The sequence below is a fragment of the Parasteatoda tepidariorum genome, chromosome X1, assembly GCF_043381705.1.
Source record: "Parasteatoda tepidariorum isolate YZ-2023 chromosome X1, CAS_Ptep_4.0, whole genome shotgun sequence".
Taxonomy (NCBI): Eukaryota; Metazoa; Arthropoda; class Arachnida; order Araneae; family Theridiidae; genus Parasteatoda; species Parasteatoda tepidariorum.
This window is the reverse complement of record NC_092214.1, coordinates 75545058-75568315: the sequence shown is the minus strand read 5'-3', so window position 1 is coordinate 75568315 and position 23258 is coordinate 75545058. Positions and strand designations below refer to the sequence as shown.

The window sequence follows — 23258 nt, the reverse complement described above, 5'->3', positions numbered from 1 at the left end:
ATAATCTTATGCTTGCTTTTCTTCTGTTAATATTGCATACTATTTGTCCCATATTATTTATAATTACCTATATTCTTATTATGTATTAATTATCTTATTTTACTTTATTACTAATTAAACCTTAAGAATTATATTTTATTCAAATTCTTTTTTCCAGCCATAATGAGTATCATGTATTTTTAAAATAAGTTTTTATATTATGCGTTTAGAAAAATCTTATTATAAAAATTAGATTGTAGGAATATAAATAGTAAAATATTGTGTTGTAGGATTAAAAATATCTCCAAATTTTAATGGTGCAAAATTTTTTTTCTGTAGAGTTTAAAATTTTATTAATGATATTTTCTATTCAAGTAGAAAAAATGATTAAAATCTTAGAAATGAGAGCAAAGTTTTATGTTGTAAACAATGTAACTTTTGTATGAGAATTAGGAAACTAAATTTGTGATATATTTATCTAATAAATTGAATTAGTTCAAGCAAACATCCTTTAGTTCAAAATAGAGTTTTCCAAGTTTTTATATTATGGTTGAAGTAAATTTGGCTCCACTTTTTTTTTTATTTATGTAAAATTTTTAATACTTATAAAATTTGCATCATTATTATGTTGGAACTTGATTCAGGTTTTAAAAAAATATGTTTAAGTTACATAATATTAAATTATATGTTTGATAGAAACACTGAAAAATGATAAAGATGATTAATTTTAGAGTTGTTTTCTTATTAATTTTATTATTTGGCTCGTTCTTAAGGAAATATTTTATATAAATATATTAAAAATATTTTCTAAAATTATTATGTTTATCAAGTGTTTATTTTATTAGGTTCTTCTGTGTAGATTAACAAAAAACTTCAAGAATTTATTTCTCTCAAGCAGTGCATGCAATTCCTTGTTTCATTTGTATATTTTCTATCTTTTGTGTTTGATGCAGAAATCTGATGTAAGATGTCAATTAAAAACAAACAATTACAAGTAGTAAGTATGTTAAGAAATTATAAGACCTCACAAAATTTTGACAGTTGTTTTAAAAAAATAAGGTAAATACTTATTCTGCACTTTGTGTTTAACAATGTTTTAGGTTTGGACTCTTAAATCTGGAGTTCAACATTTTTAGGGCTGTTGCATTGTTTAACTTTGCCTTACATTTTGGTTTGATATTTGTTTCTATCAGACTATTAGCTTAGTACTAAAACATAATATTTCTGGATTGAATCTGTAATGGGCTAGAGCATTCAGATATGAAACTTAAAGGTGTCTAGTTTGATCTCAGCTGGTGCATGGTTAGATCTCGGCTGGTACTAGCTAACACCTCTCACACACTCTTCCATATATTTGATAAGTTTTATGTACACACTGTTTTAGTATCAGAAATTTACAGATACCTGAACGGTAGAATATTTTCTCATAGCACACTGGGTACAAAATTAAATTTTTGAGACTCAAATATAGATTTTTTAACTTTTCACTTTATTTGAAAACCTGTGATACATTTTCCCCTTCGTGTTTTTTAGCAATGTCTGATTCAAATAAGTCTTAAATCTTATTCTTAAAATTAAATTTTACAGTTTCTGTACGTTTATCTTTTCTTTATTAATAAAAATTCTTTTTTAATTTTTTGAATTTAACTTCATGACATAGTTTTATTTGCTAATATTTAGGATATCTGTTTTTGTTCAAAGACAAAAATTTTTAATGCGTGATTTTTTAAAAAACATTTTATCTTTGCAAGGTGATTTTCTATTAGAGGAAACAAGTTTGGTTGTAATGTGGTTGAAAATGATAGGGAAGATCTTATGGTCTATAATATAATGGTCTATAATATAATAGTCTAAAATATAATGGACAGGTCTATAATATCTAATATAATATTATGCTCCATTAGAGTGCGTTAATATGTAATTTTATTACATCCTGTTTCATTTTGAGCTCATTGAGAGGAAGTGATTAATAAAACCAGACTATCATACTGTATTCACACCTGTCAAACATGAGGAAATACAGGCTTTCATTTTCAAAAGAGGAAGCAAGGTTCCATTTCGAAGCAAAATAAGAGACTGCTTTTGGTGATGGGTTTGTAAATTGACAGAAATTGGAACATGCTCATTTCAATTTTAAAATAAGTCATTAATTAAGTCTAAGCATTATTTATTTATTTTTTTTTTTTTTTTNTTTTTTTTTTTTTTTTTTTTTTTTTTTTTTTTTTTTGAGGGAGAGTTTGAATCAAAACAAATTTAGACTTGAAGTACACTGAATCATTGATTTTACATGAACAGTAAGTATTAGATGTCAAGGGCTTGAAACAAATTAATTCAGGAAACGAAATTTCAAAAATGTGTTTATAAGTTAAGTAAATAGTGACTAATAATTTTTGCATATCTTTTTTATTAATTTGTTCTGTTATTTGTGGTGGAACTGTCAGTGCTTTGATTCTAGCATATAGGAGCAATTGACAAGGGAGCCATTAGTGGCTATAAAATTCCTGAAGGAAGATGTTAAAAAATTTGCCAGGATCAAATATTAGCCAACTCTTACTTCCACATTGAGGTGTACCTTGCATGTGTGGCAATGAAGGAGAGTAGATGGACTAAAAAGAGAACAGATTCATTACAAACAGCTTCTTTTATTTAGAAAAAATTCTTCCAATTTTTCATCATAATTTTTCCACAGAGAGTGGAATTTTCAGAAACTCCATCATGACAGAAAGATTCTCAGAAAGATCATGTGTTACCTTCTTTTCTATTTCTTATTATATGTAAAATTGATTACCCTATCCAAATTAATAAGACTGCTTAAATGCAAGTCTAAGAAAAGCAAGGACATGTGAAGCATAAAAAAGAATTATTTTTCCTGAGCATGCGAAGTAAGAAAAAGACGTTTAATACAATTTCATGTACTTCGAGCATGATTAACAATAGAATGTGTATCAATACAGGAATTTCAGTTTGTTAAGGTTAACTATTACTGTTAAATGCTGGGTGCTAGACTCAATATGAAAATTTATTTAGGAAGGTTAGTTGGTGGATGAATGGTTGAAAATGGAGGGTATTGTGATAGCATCATCACATTATTAAATATCTTATTACAATGTTTTTGAACAATGTTTTTATGCCTTTTATTCATTAAGTTAAGTGCAACCACATTATGGCATTATATACATTTGTTGTGTTCTTCTAGAATAATATGTGGTGATAAAAGAAATTAATAGTTATTAAAAGCATATTTTTAAGAAAATTAAAAATCACATTTTAGTCTTATAGTTTCTTGAACTATATTTGGGGCTGCTAATTTGTTAAAGAAAAGTCTATTTTTAAAATGACTTGGAAAAATCTGTTTAATTTATACTGGAGAAAAATGTGGATGTAGAAAATTATCAGCTGAATAAATCAATTGCTGGAGTTAAGTAAAAAAACTCAAAGTTTTTTTTTTCAACATCAGAGAATAGAAGCTACTAAATTTCTTTTTAATTTATGTGTTCATTTCTTAGTATCTACCACTTTAATTTAAAACTATATTATAATATATCTTTTAGTCTACTTATTATTTTTTTTGGCTTTTTTTACAATATCAAGCAAAAGATATATTTTAGAGTTGTTTAGGCTAGAAAAACGACTATGTGAAATTATTTGTTTGCTCTGTACACAATCGTTGTACACAAAAGTTTGGAGTCTGTAAAGCAATTGGTTTGGCGGGAAGGTCATGGATCAAGGGTAAAAGACTTACAGATTATTGCTGAAAATTTCAGTAAGCATTTGCCCCTTGCACTGCTAAAAAAGCTTTAAACCAATTAAATTTATTAATCACTCTTAAACCAATTAAATTTATTTATTAGTAAAACTCTACTGTTATTATTATTTGTTTTTATTGTTAATTTATATATTTTTAGTGAAGTTGTATTAAAAATTGTCCTGGTTTTCTGTAACACCCAGTAGAAGTTATTTAGCGAGTAAGCAACCTTTGGCATCCGCAGAAACAAAAGATGCAGTTAGGCTAAAAGAAAAATGTGTTTCACAAAAACATATAGCAAATACTTTTGGATTTATTTTTAAGATCAAGAGTTTTTGTTCCAGTGGACAGTTTTAAGGAATATTTTCTGAATGTTTACCATGAATATTTTTCTTTTGTTCTCTCATATGAGAAAAATTTATTTTTTACTCCTACCATACTAGTGTAATTTGAAATATGGTGTTTGTCAAAGTTGACGTTACACCAACTCTACATTGTTGCTCATGCTTTAATGATATATTTTATCATAATAGTCTTTGGCTATTTTCGTTACAATAATAGATCTAATACATTTGAGATACATGAGATGGAGATAAGGTATATTTTAGTATTAGAAAAAATTTAATTAAAATATAGTTTGTAATAGCTGGAAAAACGTTACTATGAAGGATTTAAGTTAAAACTAAAGGCATGAATTAAATTTCTTAAAAGTATGAATATAAATGAATCTTTTAATCCAACCTGTTGGGAGAATTGTATTCTCTCTCATTCCTTTAGAACTATTGAGCAATTACATACTTTGCAATTTTTCCTGTTAATTTGTGAGAATTCATCTGGTAGATTTTATTATTTCTGCATGCATTATCTTTTGTGTTTTTGTTTTTAACATATATTATCTTCTTTTGTAATTTATAGCATAGTTTAACACTATACAGTTCCAGATTCTGTAGCAATCATTATTTATGAATTTATATATTTTTTTAAATTACTTCTTTTTATATTACTTTTGTAGGATTATCAGAAATTATTTCCGCAAGCCGTGATCGGGTATTCTGGTCATGAAGTAGGAATTGGAATAAGTCTTGCTGCTGTTACTTTGGGAGCTAAAGTGAGTTTTAATTTCCCTTTTTTAATCACAATTGATTTAATTATTATCTTCTGTCGGTAAAAGTTATTAGCTATTTAAATGCCGAGATTATTTAAATGTATAGAAAAATGCAGTGATTATTTAAATGCTGAGATCTATGGGGAAAGCTATTAATATCTATAAAATTTTTAACACGCTTCATCAGTGGTAAAGATAAAAGTACATAGAAGTAAATGACATAATTTTTAAGAATTATTCTTAAAGTTTTCTGTCAGAATTTGAGAAATATTATTTTTTAAGAAAAATCATTGAAACCGGTTAAACTTGGGAGTTTCTCTGAATTAAATGAGAGAATTAGCAGGCGAAAATGTTTGTAATGAATATCTCAATCTCCTTAATAAATATCCTATATATATTAAGGAGATATATTTCTACCAATAATTTGAATGATTATTTTAACTTGTTAAAAACATTACTTTTCCAGACTATTTTCCGTTTCTATTGTTGTATTTGTTTGTCTGGAATATACAACAATACAAATAACATACAAATTATCTCATATTACTCATTATATTTATTGAAACATAAAAATCATCTCATATTATCTTATTATACAAATAATGAAAAATGATCTTGTAACATAAGATATTACTTTTTATTTGTTAATATTGACATAGTTTATTTACTCAAAATACTTTTATCACCTCTGATGACAATTTGAGATTATCTGCTGACTAATTAATGTTAAGCTAATGATATTCAACTTTGATGTATAATTTTCTTATAATTACCAAATTCTAAAATATCTAAATTTTAAGGAAAAATTTACACACTTGTCTAAGTGTGGCAGAGGCACAAGAAGGAAAGGAGGTCGAGATTACTCTTCATTTTTCTTCTTTTATTGATCTAAGAAAGAATTCTGAGATTTAAGGCATAAATAAGGAATGTCTACTAAGAGTATTGAACACCATCATAGACAACATTTCTTCATATATAGGTTGTACTTTAACCCATCTGCTGCATATTTGTTGTTTATTTTAGAAACAACTTATTTTGTTGCACCATTTGAATTGTAGAATAAAGTTTTTTACTTCCTATATTTCACTCTTTGACTATTAGCCATTTATTTATTTTTACAACAATCATTCCCAACCAAGAGAAAATTCTACCCTGGGATATGAGGAATTAATTACATTTACACCTGAATTACACTTGATTTCTGAGGAAGAGACCTTTTAGATCTTCAGAAAAAGAATGTAAGGTATGATTTCCTATACTCTCTAATGTGAACCTAAATTTGATCCAAAATCTATTTAGTTTGTCTGTTGAAAAAGTATTTTGCAAGAATTTCTCATACTAAAAATGACTCTTAAGCAAAAGACATACTTGGAGGGAGATTAGTCCCTGATTTTTGGTTTTTAATGTTTGAGTCTTATCTAAGAGAGACAGAAAGAGTTATAAGGGTATTATTTTTATTTGTTTTAACAAATCAGACCTCTGAATTATATTGCAAAGGAAATAAATAGAAGAAATAGATTGAAAGTTAACAGCCCCAATTCCCTTCACTGAAGAACTAGTAAAGATAAAACAATAATAAGCAGCCCATTAAACAAAAAGTGACTCATACTTTTTTTAGTAATTGAAATGTTAATTTTTACACTTAAATAATTCACTCATTCCCTCACTCATTGGTGCTATAACTCATGAAGGATCTTAGCTTCCCTCGATCTTAGCCTCCCTCAACACACATGGCCAATTTTTTTTATCATCGGCTTTCTTTTAATAGCTCTTAATTTTCTTGATTTTTAGGTCTTGCTCAATTTCCTCAAGCCCTCATTTTCTGCGTCTTTAACACTTATCTTTCTTGTTATTATTCCCAAAAAAACCTTTTTGAAATTTTTTATTAATTGATGCAACCACTTTTAGACTTTATGAAGTTAATTATATTTTTGTCTTTTTATAGTTTTCCAATTTCTAGATTCGATCTAATTCTCCGAACATGGCCTTCCTTACAGGTCTTAAGTTCAAATATGTTTTGCCTAATTTTTCTTTGCCGAGTTCAAAGTAATTTTTTTTTCATATTATGTATTTATCCAGGTTTCACTTCTCTGGGTTATAACTGATCTCAATATTGTTTTGTAGATTTTTAGTGTTAACGTATGTGATATACAAAATGACCTAAATACTTTCAGAAGTGAAAAAGCATCCTGCTGTAAGTCTGGCCTTAATTTTAATGGAATTATCTTCTGTTATTATAGATAAGTGGTAAATTCAATTCAGATACTCTTTCAAACTCTACTCCATCATTGTTCTTTAAGGTTGATGAAACTCCTTTTTTCCTCCTGTCCATCAACATGTATTTGATCTTCTGTTTGTTCATTTTTAGTCTTATTTTCCTCGCTGCCTTTTAAAGTTTATTATACATTTAATTCGTGTTTTTTCCTTTCTACTTATTAAGACTACATCATCTTCAAGAACTAATATCAGTAAAAAACAGTTCATAATAGTACCATCTATTATTAAAGATTTCTCTGATAACTTTTTAGAGGCAAAAATTAAGAAGTAATGTTGAGAGAACATCACCTTGTTTTAATCCAGATTCAACATTAAATTCTTCTGATACTTCTTGTATCTTGACTGTTGCATTGGTCTTTACTTAAATAATTAGTTTGTTAATATATATCTGTATGATGTACAACATACAGTTGCACATTAAAGAATATGTCATTTGAGATTATTTGGTATTGTTCAAAAATAAAGTTAGCCATTTTTTATAGTTCTTTAGGTTGTCTTTTTAGACATATCTAAAACTTATGTTCTGAAAAAATTGTTCTGCGAAATTAAATACCCAAAATTTTACACAAATTTGTTTTACCATAATATTATTAAATATATAAATTATGTAGATGCACATTGTCTTTCATTTTTGCTGTTGAAAAGTGGTAGTTTTTTTTAAAAATAGTATTCTTAGTTTTGTCATTAAAAAAATGTATGGGAAAATACTATTCATAGCAACATTTTTATGATTTTCATTCCGAGATAAACTATATTTATGAGGATTACGATGTCAAGTGTGCTTAGTCTTCTACAAATTGGGTTGTGCCAGACTGGTGGGCAGTTTAAAAAGAAGTTCACCATCAGAGTTTGATAATTAGATCACCATCATGATCATCATCACCACCTGATGATTCACCATCAGAGATTGAAGCATTTCTTGTAATTGTGGTGAATGCACCATTCCTAAAGAATTTTGCTAGTGAATATAAATTGTACCTTCTTTTTAAAAAGTGTCAAAATAATGTAGGTTTTCATTTCCTTCTTGGAAAAGCTCCGGGATAGTTAAAAAGGCCCAGTTTATAAAGGTGATGTGACTTATTTGGTGAGGCATAAATAAAATTATTCATTAAGGAATTATTTCAAATTACATTTATGAGGATTTGAATGATTTACTGGCCTATGTCATAACATAGATTGCCACTAAGGACTATGATTTATTTTTCCAACAGGATCAATTGCTTATGATTAAAATAAGAGGTTGTTTTTGAAGTTGAGAGTGAATATGGTCTAAAATAAAAATTTTTACAGGATTCTGTTAAAATTTTGTGTTTTCTTTCTTAAATTTTTTAGAAGCAGTAGATTATTATGCAAAACCCAATTATTACCCAAAAGTTAACCCGGAAATTGGAAGGCAATTTTTGATTATTAGCATTTTGTTATTGATCTCCTTTTTAATATTGAAGTTTTATTAATTTATGATTGTTATACATAGTTCTTAACGTTACTATATGCTAAGTGTTTTTTTTTGTTGACAAAAAGACCCTTTTGAAGAATTTTTCCTATTTTTGAAATCAAGAGTTGCCACTGAGTATAATAAAATAAAAATTTCTGTTTAAAATTAGAGTACTTAGAATGCTTACTTTTGACTCAGGTGACCCAAGTCCATGCTCTTTCATGAGGTTGAATTTTTTTTATTGCATTTACTTTTATGTAAAATAAATATTCACTGCTTTATTCAATTAAGTAATTCTTTTCCCCAGATATTGGAGCGCCATATTACACTTAATCACTCATTAAAAGGAAGTGATCATGCTGCATCCTTAGAACCATCAGAAATCAGACATTTAGTCTGTGAAGTTAAGAGGATAGAAGAAGCCATGGGATCTTCTACTAAACAAGTGCAGGAGTGTGAAGTTTCTTGTCATGAGAAAGTATATACTTTTAGTTACATATTTTTATACCTATTTTTAAGATTTATTTATCCAGCTAGATCATATCAGATTTATTTATCTAGCTATTTTTAAGATTTATTTATCCAGCTATTATACTGCTCTAGCTTAAACTGATAAGCAAGACAATACCTCTCTTCTAATTTAAAAGTATTACAAAAATAAACTCTTCTGCATTAGCTACTCAAATGTATGTATGCTAATTATCACAATATGGGTTTAAGTTTGTATACAGATGGAAAAAAATTATAATCTTTTTCATTAATATTAAAAGTTACTTTAAATTACAAATTTAATAATCTAGAGGGGAAAAAATAGGACTTTGCTTATACTTCCTGAAGTATATTCAAATTAACAATTAAGGGTATATTTTTAGTGATTTTACCTCAAAATTGTGTAAACTGAAATCGTAACTCACTTGATAAACTTCAATGAAATAATTATATTTTTATGACACCGTCTAATATCTAAAGTATTTGTTTGAGGCTGTTTTTCACCAGATTACATAATTATTTGTCATTTTTCTTCACAGCGTAATGATTCAGATTTTTTCCCTTACACACTCTTAATTGTTAATAAGATAACTTTTGTTTCTAAATTTGAATTAAACTGATGCAATTAACAATATCATTTAGGAATAAGGGAAGAATACAAAATGTGCTTTATACACTTTTATTGTAATTATTACTTATTTTTTGGCAAGTTAAGCCAATTTCATGGCTCTGGCCCACTCCAGACAGTAATGGGAATGCTTTACTTTTTTATTGATTGAGTTACAATTTTAAAATTGTCTAAAGGAGGTATTTATCAATATCTCAATATTCTAAAGTTTGTTTTACAAATAGTTATCAAAAGCAAATCCACCAAATTTAATATTTCACTCCAAAAATCTAGTGCTTTGTTTGTTATATCTTCTTTTAAAGGATTCTATTAAAAAAAGACTGAAAGATGAACATTTAACATTACTTTTCAGAATTGAAACATAGCAATTGAAACCAAACTTGAACTATTTTTGGAGAAATGTTGTTGTAATTCATTTTATAACCATAAAGTATTTGTATTGATTATATTTTTTTCAAAAATTTATATTAAATTTTATTGTTTTGTAATAATGCATTAATATTTGCATAATCTTTTTAAAATTTTTGGAATAAATTTTATTTGTATGACAAATTTTTTACATTTTGGTTTTGGCCAGTTGTAATAAAAGTAATGTAAAAAGTATCTCAAAGTTATGTTTATCTAAAGATGCAATCTCTCAATGCAGTTTTTTAAAGCAAATATATATAATTTTTGCTATTTAGTTTAATGATGGTCGTTAAAAATTTTGAGTTGTAAGGTATTCAATTTTTGATTCCTTTTTAAACTGTGCACCCAACTTTGAATTGCAAAATCTAAATTTTGAATGAAATTAGTCAAATAATTATTGAGAAATGAAAATTGAAACATAACATGTTCCTTAACTGGTATTACTCACAAACTAATGGATCAATTTAGTTCAAATTTAATATTTTTTTGAAACTAAAAAGTTTTAATTCATATTAAAAGATGTATATTTTTTCCATTGAAATTTTGTTTATTACCATAAAATATCAATGAAGCTTCACCCAAATTTTGATGAAAATCACTGCAATGTGGGGGTTGGGGATAAATGAGAGCAAAGAAATAATGCAAAATTTTTTTTAAAAAAAATCGAACATATATAATAAAGCAGAAAAATTACTCAATTTACTTAAATATAAAACAAATGAAAGTTGAATTAGATTATTAAAATAAAATTTTATTATTTTAAATGACTTGCCTTTCTCCCCACTCTTCTTTTTCAAATTATTGCGATTTCATCGTCAAAAGCAATGACCAAGAGAGAATCAGATAGACATTGCGATATGGTCTTTTTTAACCATGTGAATATGAGTAACAACGTTTGACTTTTAAATCGCTTGAATTCGAATCTAATGAAATGTTCGAATTGGTGGGATTTGAATCGTGATAAGTGATTATTAAATTGTGTGGACACTCTTGTTTATTTAAAAAACACCATCAGGAAAATCTCTGAATTTCCATGGGTGTGTTCACGTATGGCTCACACACATTCGTCCATATGGATAAGTGCGCCTATTTTGAGGTGGATGGGGGCTTATTCGGTTTTGATCGCTGGTCAATATTAGTGGTTGGGACGTAATCAAATCTAATTCGGCATTATACAGTAGGGAACCGATTATCCGGAACGATCGGGACCATCGCTATTCCGGATTTCTGAATCGCTACAAAAAGCCGTTTTTTTATTATTAAACCCAACTAAAAAAAAAATATTTGGAAATAATCTTAAAAAGAAAAAAAATGATGAAGTAATACACTAATAATTATTTCCAAAATGATGGTAAGGTAAATATCTTAAAAAAAGAAAGAAAAATACTAAAATCTTAAGAAGAAAAAAAAAATTTTTAAAAGTCGCGGGAAAATTTATCGAATTTCGTTCCGGTTTTTTGGTTTCCCCGTTTTCTGATTTCCGGATAATGAGTTCTGTACTGTATGTATTATTAAATTACATTAAATGGTAAAAAATAATAAACTATATATTAAATTCATTTCATATGTAGAATTATGTTTTTGACGAGCTTTATAACTGTGTGTAAAATTATTTAGAAATTTGGCGAGAAGTAAAATTAATATTAAGTGTTCCAAAATTTCAACCATTCTTCCAACTTAGCTATTAGGACTATGTTTTGCAGATTGTGGCAACATCCTTTTTTTAGGGGCTGGGATAGCCTGGTTGGTAGGGCACTGGGCCCATGTCCAAGAGGTCGTGGTTTTGACCTGTTGGGTCAAATAGTCCACAATGTTCCCATAACAAATCATACCTCTGGGGGTACTGATCCAGGAGTTTCTTTGTCCTCTGGATTGGTTAAAAATTACAAGGCTACGGAGTTGAACATTAGTTGTCGTATACCCAAGAAATTGGGTCAGCTGTTCAACAACGGTTATAAAATTAAAATAAAACACCCCTTTTTTATTGGTCAACTCAAATTTTTCTAAAAATAAATAAAAAAAAATTTCTGCGAAAACATGTTTTTGTATCTAATATAGCTTAAAATATTGCCTGCACAAATCAGGTAGCATATTTAAGGTTAGACCCACAAACCATTTGGCTTTTATCTTGTTATGTGAAAAATTGAATCTGTAGATCAAAAGTTATCAAGTTGCTCTGTTATTATTTTTATTTTTTATGCAATGTCGATATATTTTTTATGTGTTTGCATATTATGAAGAAACAATGCTTTTTTAAAGCTATTGATGTCATTCCTTTTTCTTTTTGCTGAATAAATCGTAGGTAAACTGTTTTTTGGTTTATTCAAATGCATTGTATTTATTTTGCTTCTCACAGAAAGAATAGGCAGTTTATAATATATGAATTATTAAAAGTAATGTGAAATATGTTTTAATTCAATGGATTAAGATAATAGCTTCTGTTTTAAGTGTTTTATCTGTGATATTTTTAAATTAAAATTATTAGCTGTTTTTTTCAATTATAATTTTTATTGTTCAGTTGGGTAAAACCATTGTTACTACAAAGCATCTTAAAAGTGGAACCATTCTGGAAGAGGATATGATTGAAGTTAAAGTTGCGAGCAATAAAGGTTATGATCCCATTAACTTTTATGACTTGATAGGGAAAGAACTAAAACAAGATATGTCAGAAGAACAAACTATTATGCCTGATGACCTTATATAATAGTTTCTGTGATTATTTTTGCTGGAAAAGGGCCAGGTGCTTTGTTCAGTGGTGCCAATTTCAATATATTGCATTTGATTTGAATATTTTTTAAACCTTGTAAGAATTATTATAAGCTCAATCAAGAACATGCATGACAGATGCTTTTTTTTAATTCAGATTTTAATTTTTTGTTATAGTACTTAATTTTATTTTTTATCAAACACATTTTTAATGGGATAAGATTTGCCATGTAGTGTGGTTGCTAACTATTAGCAAAATTTTAAATTAATTTTAGCAGTGCTATGTTATTAAGCAAATAACAAGAGCAATGAAAAATTATCAACAGTTTTTACGAGCTATTTCTATTTATCTAATATTTTACCTTCGAATGATCTTTCATTGTATATTAATTATATAAGTTTTCTTTTAAACTTTAGGTAGTAATATTGTTAGAAAGGTATTTTTTTAAAACTTATATGCATTTGTTTAAATTTTTTAATTAAATGGCAAATTGTTTTAAAATCAAAAGCTTAAAAATCCATATGAAATAATTTTGATATTTTTACGCTGTGCAAGTATTAACTTTTCAATGCGAGAACTAAACTGATATTATTAATATTTTAATTTAAGGTTCAAATACTCTAAAATGGGGTGAATCATTGTAATTTGTAATTTCCAAAGCATGATATTTATATAAAAGGATCTTTTTCTATGAATATCTAGGTTAGAGTCGGAAGTCTCATATTAAGGCAAAACGAAAGGGATACCTTATATTTTTTTAAATTTCTCACTGTTTTTCAAATTATTGATCTGAATATTTAATGCAACTTGTGTTTGTTTTTTGAAACATTTAAAAGAAAACTGGAAATTAATAATAATGTAAAGCTATAAATAAGAATACACTTTAAAAGCAAGTATTGTTATAAAAGTACATTTTTGTCGAACATACTTATTTCCATATAAAATAATTATCAAATTTAAAAAAAATTAGATTATGAGATTAATTTTGAGTAATACAGTGTAATTTAATACAATGCACTCCCGATTATCTGGGTTTATGACCTTGATGGGTCGCACGGACAATAAAAAAGCACGGATAATTTGAAAACTCCTTTTTTTAAAGAAAAAAATCAACATCAGTACAATAAATATAAAAATCACATTTGCATGCTGTATAACATCAAACTATGAATTTTCCTTTTAACATTTATTGCTTAAAAGAATGTGAAATGCATCTTTGCTTCTGCTGTTCGTTCACCTGTTGCCGTATATTGACACATATTTTACGAACCACAGCAATGTCACCATAATCAAGTAATTGTTCTCCCATATAATCTAATAAAATTTCCACAGATTGTAGAGCAGCAGAATGAAAAATAGTATTTCCCTCATTTGCTACATCTTCTGCATCAATACTATCATCACTATTTAATTTAACAAGACAGTTAGTAGCAATGTCATCATCTGTCAAATACTGGAAGCCAGGCTCACATGCATCACTTTGAAAGCGATCTTCTAAATTTTCTTCATCAAGAATTTCGTGACCTTCGATTTCTTTTGCTTGTTCAAGAATACTGTTATCATATTCTTGAATATCTGAAGAAGATTGTTCATCAAGTGGTATGATCTTTCTCCATGATCGTGACAGCGGAGACAATTTTACCTTCTACCATGCTGCTGATATTCCATATACTGCATCCAATAAGGAATATTGCTTCCAAAAATTTGGTAGTGTTCTAACTTCATGAATCAAATTTTTCAAAAGTTCAGATCTGTAGAGCCATTTCATTGCTGAAATTACACCTTGATCCATAGGCTGTATCGCTGCTGTAACATTTGGAGGGGGAAATTTACCGGTAATCAATAAGTTATCAGAAGCTAGCAAACTTTCATTTGGATGTGAAGAGGCATTGTCTAAAAGCAATACTGCCTTTTGGGATAAGCCTTTTGCTTGTAAGTGTTTCCTGACTTCAAGAACAAAATGTTTATGGAAGCATCGGACAAAAATGTCCCTTGTCATCCATGCCTCCTTTTGATTGAAATAAACTGTAGGTAATTTTTTGATTCTGTACCCTTAAGCGAGTGGGGGTTCTTAGCCTTTCCGATCATTACGAGTTTCATTTTATGGCTCTCTAAAGCATTTCTACAGCACATGATGGTAATGCGCTCTTTGGACAATTTGTGGCCTGGAACTGACTTTACTGCCCTTGAAGCAAGTGTTTTTGTTGGGAGACATTTCCAATACAATCCTGTCTCATCGGTATTATAAATTTGATCGAGAATCACGTTTTCTTCATCAATAAATTCTTTAAATTTCACACAAAACAATTCTGCAGCAGTCACATCCACACTTAGACGTTCCCCTTCAACATTTAACTGCCGAATTTTATAGCGTTGCTTGAATCGAGTGAGCCAACTAGATGAAGCATTTAAAATCTCCTTCTAATCCTAGTGCTTCATGAAAAAATCTCACTTTTTCGGAACACATGGCACCCAAAATAGGTATACCTTCTGCTTTTTATTGATTGAACCACTGTAAAGCAGAATCTAGATCTTTGTATGTTGACGTTTTCAAACTTTTCCGTTTCGAAAGTGCAAATTCGTCATTACAATCTCTCATGAAGGTAATGAGTTTTTCTTCGTTCTTTTTTATATTGTGTACAGTTTATACTCCAATTTCATAATCCTTTGCTAATTTGCTAGCTGATTCTCTAGTATCAAGTTTTTGAAGGATTTCTAATTTTTGTTTAACATTTAGAACATTTCACTTTCATTTCACACCATTCATTTTTACTAGTAAGGAATTTTACGCTACTAACTGACGGTAAACAAGACGCACATACTAAACGAACACATGTAAAAATGAGAGAGGACAGCTGAACAACATTCCGATCCCTCTCATCTCCTTCAACCCTACCACGTCAAACAGGTTTCATAGCTTTTGATTTGACCTCTATGCACTTCACAATACTATTGTAGCGATTATTATCAATAAAAACATTCATTCTGCTTAGTTTCATATCCTGTTAATAGATGTCATGTCGTGACTATACTGCAAAACTGATTTGACAAGATTCTACATCAACAAGATTCAATATAGATTTTACATGCATGATAATCTTGAAAATGTTTCTCTATAAATGTTTTTGTGACTGTGGAATGAGCATGGATAATCCGCACACTGGATAATCCGCACACCCGATAATCCGCACACGGATAATCGTGAGTGTACTGTATATATATTAAATTAAATATTCATACTTATTGGGAAATGTTTTTGTTTTTGTTGTAAGTTTCATTCTGATTCATCCCATTCATTCTATTGTTTCATGCTATTGTTTCATTCTATTGTATTGATTGTTCATTCTATTCAACAGTATCACATTAGTTTTTTATTTGCCATTTACGAAATATTTTCATGTCAAGTATCAATTATTTTGGCTGTAGCACTACATGTAAATAACAGTTTATGGCTTTCAAATATTAAAAAGAAATTCTAATATATTAAATGGCCAAGAAACTTTTTCACTATTTAGCTGTAAATTAAGCAATTTCCTTTCATTCCAGACCCAACTTTAAATCTTTCACATTTTAATAAAGTTTTTAAGTTATTAATAATATTTAAATCATATTATTATAATAATATTTAAATCACATTATTAATAATATTTAAATCATATTTTACATAATCACTTAATTGTTGAGATATTACTTATCAAAAGTGAACAAGTTCATGCTAAGAATTTTCAAGAATATCTTCATCAAAACCCAAAGAATAGTTATGCGACTGGATTTTAAAGATTAAATTACAAAGTTAGGCAAAAGAAAAAACATTTTGAATTTTGCAAAATTAAATTTTCTAGATAAATTTTTATAATTCATATTTTTTTTTTATTATTTTTTATTTTTGACTTGCTTACTTTGATTAGAATAAATTTAATTTGATTTTATAAGAATGATATTGTATGTAGAATAATTATATTTCGCCAGTCTAGTCATGTGTTTGTTGTTAGCTATTATATCATAATTTATTATTTATTTTAATAAAGCAATAATTTGATAATCTGTAATTTCATTTGAGAAGCTGGATCCCTGGTAGCCGAATCCCTCTAGTACGTCAGTGAGCGCAAGTAAGAGAAATTGCTTAGACTAATTTTTTTAAAAATCTGTTAACTATTTTCTAATAAAAATTAAAGGAGAGAACACTATAAAGAACAATAAGTAACGATATTTTTTCTTTTAGTTACTTGATTACATGCTTAACTGTAAAAAGATTTATTCCATTTTATATTTCTAGCATCAATTTCAAAATTTATACAACACCGGATCTGTATTTATAATTTTTTAGGACCTTTTTTTTCAAAATTTTCTGTATGTATGTTAGCATAAGCTGGAGTTTTGCAATAATCTTTATTTGACTGTATTGCTGTCAAATTTGGTTTTATGAAGATAGTGCTGCATATTCACTCCATAAATTCTGCTACCAGGGCTGTATCTCTATTGAGATTGAGTTCCAATTGTGGCTTTGTTTTTAACAGGTATATGTGTATATTTAATAAATATATTAACTATTTTTTTTAGTGTTTTCTTGAGTTTCTTTTTACTCAGAATTGCATATTTTATGAAATATTGGAATAAATTTATAATATTTATAAAAATTTCATTTGAAACTGGTTTCCTATAAAAGAATAGGTGTCATATTTCCTTAGACTCTCACATATAATATATCAAGAAATAGGTATGGAAAATTTAAAAAAACAAATTATTAAATCACAAGACTCTTAAAACAGTTCATGTTGTTTGCACTGCTATTAAATTTGTAATTTCACTGGGACAGACTATGTAGATATTCTTTTTAGCAAGAAAAATAATAGGAAGGACAGCATGGAAATAAAACTTTTATGATAGTAACAGTTAGGGTAAAAAGAAAAAAAAGTGTTTGTCAAACTAGTTAGTTTTATTTGTGGACAGGATAACTTACTTTATCTACCACTGATTACTTTAAAATATAAAATTACTCGAGTAGTGTCTAGAACAATAGTATAATTTAGATAAATTACAATTAAAGTAAAAGCAACAATAAATAGAATATTACATTAGATATACCAATGTATTTGCAGTCACTTTTTATTTTTTCCCTAATTTCATTAATTATGGAAATTTCATTTCCCTAATTGCATTAATTTTTATTTATAGCAATTAATAATAGGAAAAATGAAATGTTCTTTCAGAAAACTGAGCTTAAGGGCCATTCTCATTGCATGTGAAAAATTCATAAATACGAATTTTGAGATGTCAACAAGAACCGGATAGGAAATTTTTTTGAGAGTCTGGTTCTAATTCTCATCTCTGAATTAGCATACGCGACTTTTTTCATATGCAGTGAGAGTGATCCATCGAAAACAGTGCCTAAAAATATAATTTGTAAAATAAATTATATAAATCCGAAATTCGTGATCTCAACACTCATATACGTTATCTGGTGAGAAAACCGGTTCCGTGTCTAGAGCCTCCCGGTTCCTTCTCTGCTCAGGTGTATGAGAATGTATTACAATGTTTCCCCCTACCTTATTATTTTTCGCATTTAGATTAACAAAAATATATTTTAAACTTTCCATGATACTTACGTTAAGCACTACGCTTAAGGCAATTTTAAGTACCATATAGTTCCCATGCTTAAAATTTTATAATCAGTTTGAAAATCAAGATAGCAACTATGATTATCCACAAGCATACCTAGCGTTGCCATAGATAAGGAGTTCTGCTATTTGCCACCTATAGCCCTTTTTGATAGCCAATTCAAAATAAAATAAATTCAAGTAAATATTTATTCCTGTTTTAAAATTTTCAAGAAGGTGTACAAAAGAGAAATCAGAATTGATCTACATAAAATTATTTTCCATATACATTAAAAATTTATACACATTTTATGTTTTTTTTCGATCACGTATTGTCAGCAATAAGAAAGTTATTTTTTCAATGCATCGCAATAAGAAAAAAAAGTGTTTTGGATTCTTTTTACTTCAATTCGCGGTACACATTATTTAATACGGAGAATTTAAGCAAACGCAAAAATTTAATAAGCTGTAAAGGGCAAAGTCTTGTAGTATATTCATCTTTTCCTATTTAAAGGCAGCAGAAATTCGATACATACTGCTTGGAATCATTCCGTTATTTCAAGAAAAATGGATTCCAAAAATTCAAAATAATAATGACCATAAAAATGCCTTTAATGGATGAGAAAGTTTATACTAATTTTGATTTACTGAGGTAAAATTTTTATTGTCTAACAGCAACTCATACGAAAATTTCTTATTTTATTTTATTTATTTTTTTAAGCGGGGAAAAAATCAAGCCAAAATTTATTGGTGATCGAAATGGGCTGCAGGTGGCGTAGAGCAGAACTCTTTTCCTATGACAACACTTCACATGCTTCTCCATTAGCGTGTGGAAAGTCATAGAGGAAGGAAGTACGTTAGTTTCTCTCTTGATTTTCATATAGATTAAAATCTTTTAACTTGAAAAACTATATGGAACTGAAAACTACATTAAACATAGTTCTAAATAAAAGTATCACGGAAATTTTGGAAAATATTTTTATTAAGTAAAAAGGAAAAATATTAAGAAAAGGGAAAATATCGTAGTACATTCCTATATAACTGAAAAGAGGAGGAGAGGGAAGGGAGAAGGGCTAAAGGCATGATACCGGTCTCTCCCCAGATGGCGTATTCAAGTGTTGCGATCGCGAATACAAGGAGACCGTATTATTTATTTTTCTCAACTTTATGCGCTCTGCATTGATCGTTATTTTGTCTAAGATCGAGCTTTATTTTAATGTGTAAAGCATTTTTTGCATAGAAACTCAACACGAAAATAAAATATTGAAAGAATAATTGATTACTGTGATAAAAATTTTCATGCGTTAGGTTTTTCAATATATATATATAATATGATGTCTGTAAAAATACTAGGAAAGTTTTTCTGATCAGAAACAACAAGCGAGATGATCACCTAGAACCTCAGAAGATAAGTATAATGTTACATGATGGTAATTCGTAGAATGAAATGTCACTTCATGTAATCGAATCTGCAAATCATGCTAAGTGAATGGCAGAGGAAAGATTTTATTAAAGAAAATTAACGTATTTTCTTGCTTGCATATAAGTTTTATCTTGATTTCTACCATCAGAAGCAAATAAAGTATTTTATCGTAATTTCTTCATGCGTCAATTGTTAATTTATCAGGATATTGATCGAGAAATTAGCACAGAAGCTGTAAAAATAATATGACTGGTTTTTAGGCTCCCGAAATCTGTTGCTTTTCTTTACTTAATGACATCTCCAAAACCCGTTAAAACAAATAGATTTGCTATTTATGCTGAAAGCAAAACCATGCTTATGCAAAACCATGGATAAATGTTAAACTACAAGATTTGAAGAAAATTTTCCTCTCCTTCATATCTATCTATCTGGAAGTGGTCTGATGAATGAGTGGTGCTGCCATCTACCCGTGGGGTTCACTCTTTCATCCTAGCGGTGCTCTCCTGTAAAACGAAAGGAGATCCTTCCTGACTTAATTCGCAAGTTCAACGGCTGACGAGCTTAGCCTGTCCAAGTATCAATAGAAACAACAACAAACATATGTGGATGATCCTAGAGACTCGTGAGGAGTTAAATAACTTGAGAAGATAGTTGTTGTGAATTAAACTGTGAAAGGAGTTGTCAAATTAAATTTAGAATAAAATAATATTCTCACAAAGTATGAAAATGAGAATACATTTATTTAACAAATTATTGTCGAAGATTGAATAATACCCTCTTGCTATTATTTCAGGAAAAAAAATTGTTTTCGCAATTCGTTCGTTTATTATATGTTTTGATTCTATAGCAATGATTACTCTAAATAAAAATGTATAGAAATTAATGTATTATTTGAAGGAAAAAAAAAACATATAATTTAAAAAAAAAAAAAATTATTTTAAGAAATTCAATAATTTGAGAGTTGATTACCGGGTACTAAAAATCTTACAACCAGGTTTTAAACAGATTTTAATTTTTAAACATTTATCATTAATTTTCAAACTCATTTCCATCAGTGAATTTACAAAGCTACAGGGTGATGGAAAACTGCAATGTGTCTTGAATTTTTAAAATAGTTACAGATTTTACGAGAGTCTCAAATAGACAAAATTCTGCAAAATACGAATTGTTATAAGAGTGGAGATTCCGAACAATATAAATCAATCGGAAAGTTAGTTTTCTTAGTTATTTTAGTTTTAGTTATTTAATTTGATTTGTTTTGTATTCCTAGTTTTTTGCTAAACATATTTTTTTTCGTTTTGTTCTCGGCAGCAAATATGTACTCAGCAATAAAATTATGTTAAATATGTTCTCGAGTCGTGATGTCATTTTTAAACATACTTATCATGAATAAAACACGAAAAAAGTTACAGAGATGGACATACTATAGTTTCGGTTTTTTAAAAAGGAACCTTCTTCAGTGTGTTAGCATAAAGTGACAGTAGAAAATTTACTAGACATACCCGTTATAATAAATAAAGTAAAAAAATGTAAGATCTTGCAGCAATAAATACAAGATTTTGCACAAGCTTGAACAAGTTAATAAAAGAAGGTAGATGAGAAGCAAATATGAGGCAGTTGAGTGCCAGTTTTTCCAACTTGTGGTTTTCTCTCAACACCCCCACGCCGGTCTCTTATCTACCTTCTTTTATTATTTTGTTCAAGCTTGTTCCTCTTCCCCAATTGGGGCTAAACTTCTTTTTTTGTTGTTGTTTCACATTACAATGTGTTTTTCTCCTTACTATTCTACTGTTATTTTGCTTACTCACTAAGGAATGTTCTTGTTTATAAAATCGAAATAATAGTTCTTCCATTGTTGTACCTTTATTTTTGCTTTATTTGTACATAGCAAAGTATACCATGTCCTCATTTGGATACACTTTTTCATGTCGTTTTCTTCTTATTGTTTGTTTTTGTTACCATTATTTTAGGACATTTTAATGTATTGGCTAAAAATGATTTTATGCTATGGTATTGTAGGGTATCTACCACAACAAAATTACAACTACAATTCACTAGTATATAAGACATGTTAACTCGACTCTATGTCGGGGTACCTTTTCATAGAAGACGGTTGACATGGTTGATCACTACTATACCCACATTGGTGACCTTCGGACGTGATGTGAACACGCCTACCTTGGCAGTAACACCCACTTCGATATGAACACGCTTACCTAGACAGTAACGCCTACTACAATGGATGATCCACATTGAACAGTTGACTTGCTACTTGTGACTGCGACTTTATCCACCTCCTCGCACTGTTGCTACTCAGACTCGTCTCGATCACGCACAACGTAGGCTTGCATACTTGTGATTACTCGACTGCTAACGGCAACACAGGAGCGACTACGACCGTGAAGTTAATACACCTCTCACATTCAGCACTCAAAAAAAATACGGTGATCTTAATATAGCTCTCCCGGCTTCTCACAAAACAGCAATGAATTAACTAGTGGTATCTGTTCATCGAATTCTATCACATATATAATTCTGGTGGGGGAGTACTGTAGGGTATCTACCACAACAAAATTACAACTACAATTCACTAGTATATAAGACATGTTAACTCGACTCTATGTCGTGGTATCTTTTCATAGATGACGGTTGACATGGTCGATCACTACTATACCCACAGTATTTTTTTTTTCTTTTGCTTCCGTGTAAATGCTTTTCTCTTGTATTTACGTATATTACTTTTAAATGTATGTCACTGTTTCAAAACATAATAAGAATATATATTAATATTTAATTTTATTGCTTTATTAAAAAACACAAACGAGTTCTAAATGTGTAGTTCAATAAAGTTTACCTTCCATCAATGCAAATTAGTTTAGAGGAAACGCCGGGAAAATCCAGGTTCTTAAGGTTTTTTTCCCGCTAAGAAACTTCGAGAATAAAATTGTTTAAATTTTCTTTTAAATGATAAAAAAGCCCTCCAGCGAAAAAAAAGAAAAGAAAATATGAAAAGTTATATTTTAGAGAAATACTAAAACCACGTTTTATCCGAATTGGTGTGATAAATCGGGTTTTATCAAACTTTCTGATTGGTGCAAAGCTGGATTTATATCAAAATAAAGAAAAAGAAAAGAAGGACTTTCTTTTTCAACGGAAATATTTACAAATAGCATTGAGTGTATGTGAAATTGTATGTGTAAATAATATGCTTAATCTATTTTTGTACTTTTTTAATGAAATTTTATATATATATATACACATATATGGCAGTACTTTTACTTTCGTTACTTGTAACGCCGGTACAAGTAAAAAGTACGTACTTTTACTTGTACTTCGTTACTTTTTAAATTTAGTACTTTTACTTGTACTTTCGTTACTTTTTTAGGGAAAAAGTAAAAGTATTTGTAACGGAAATGTCGAATGAAATCGTTACTTTTTTCTAAAACTCGGTAAGCTTTCTAAAAA

General features: G+C 28.6%; 2 protein-coding genes across 2 annotated transcripts in view; one reads left to right on the top strand and one right to left on the bottom strand.

The window, feature by feature from the left end:
• LOC107452120 (N-acetylneuraminic acid synthase) overlaps window positions 1-17325 on the top strand; it is a 29433-nt gene extending 12108 nt beyond the window's left edge. Inside the window, exons 5-7 of the mRNA XM_016068433.3 lie at window positions 4737-4832; window positions 8849-9019; window positions 12585-17325. Coding sequence (XP_015923919.1) covers window positions 4737-4832; window positions 8849-9019; window positions 12585-12770 — 453 coding nt within the window. The 3' untranslated portion in view covers window positions 12771-17325. The remainder of the gene's footprint in view (window positions 1-4736; window positions 4833-8848; window positions 9020-12584) is intronic.
• Window positions 13960-14772, bottom strand: LOC139426997 (jerky protein homolog-like). The gene is made up of 2 exons (XM_071187275.1): window positions 14423-14772; window positions 13960-14326 (listed from the first exon to the last, which is right to left on the bottom strand). The coding sequence occupies exons 1-2, from the start codon at window positions 14770-14772 to the stop codon at window positions 13960-13962; spliced, it is 717 nt and encodes a 238-aa protein (XP_071043376.1).
• Window positions 17326-23258: the final 5933 nt, after the last annotated feature.

Coding starts and splice junctions, on each gene's coding strand:
- LOC139426997 (XM_071187275.1), bottom strand. CDS start 14,772: ATGACAAGGGACATTTTTGTCCGATGCTTCCATAAACATTTTGTTCTT. Junction 14,327..14,422: donor TATGGAATATCAGCAGCATG/GTAGAAGGTAAA, acceptor ATATGATAACAG/TATTCTTGAACAAGCAAAAG.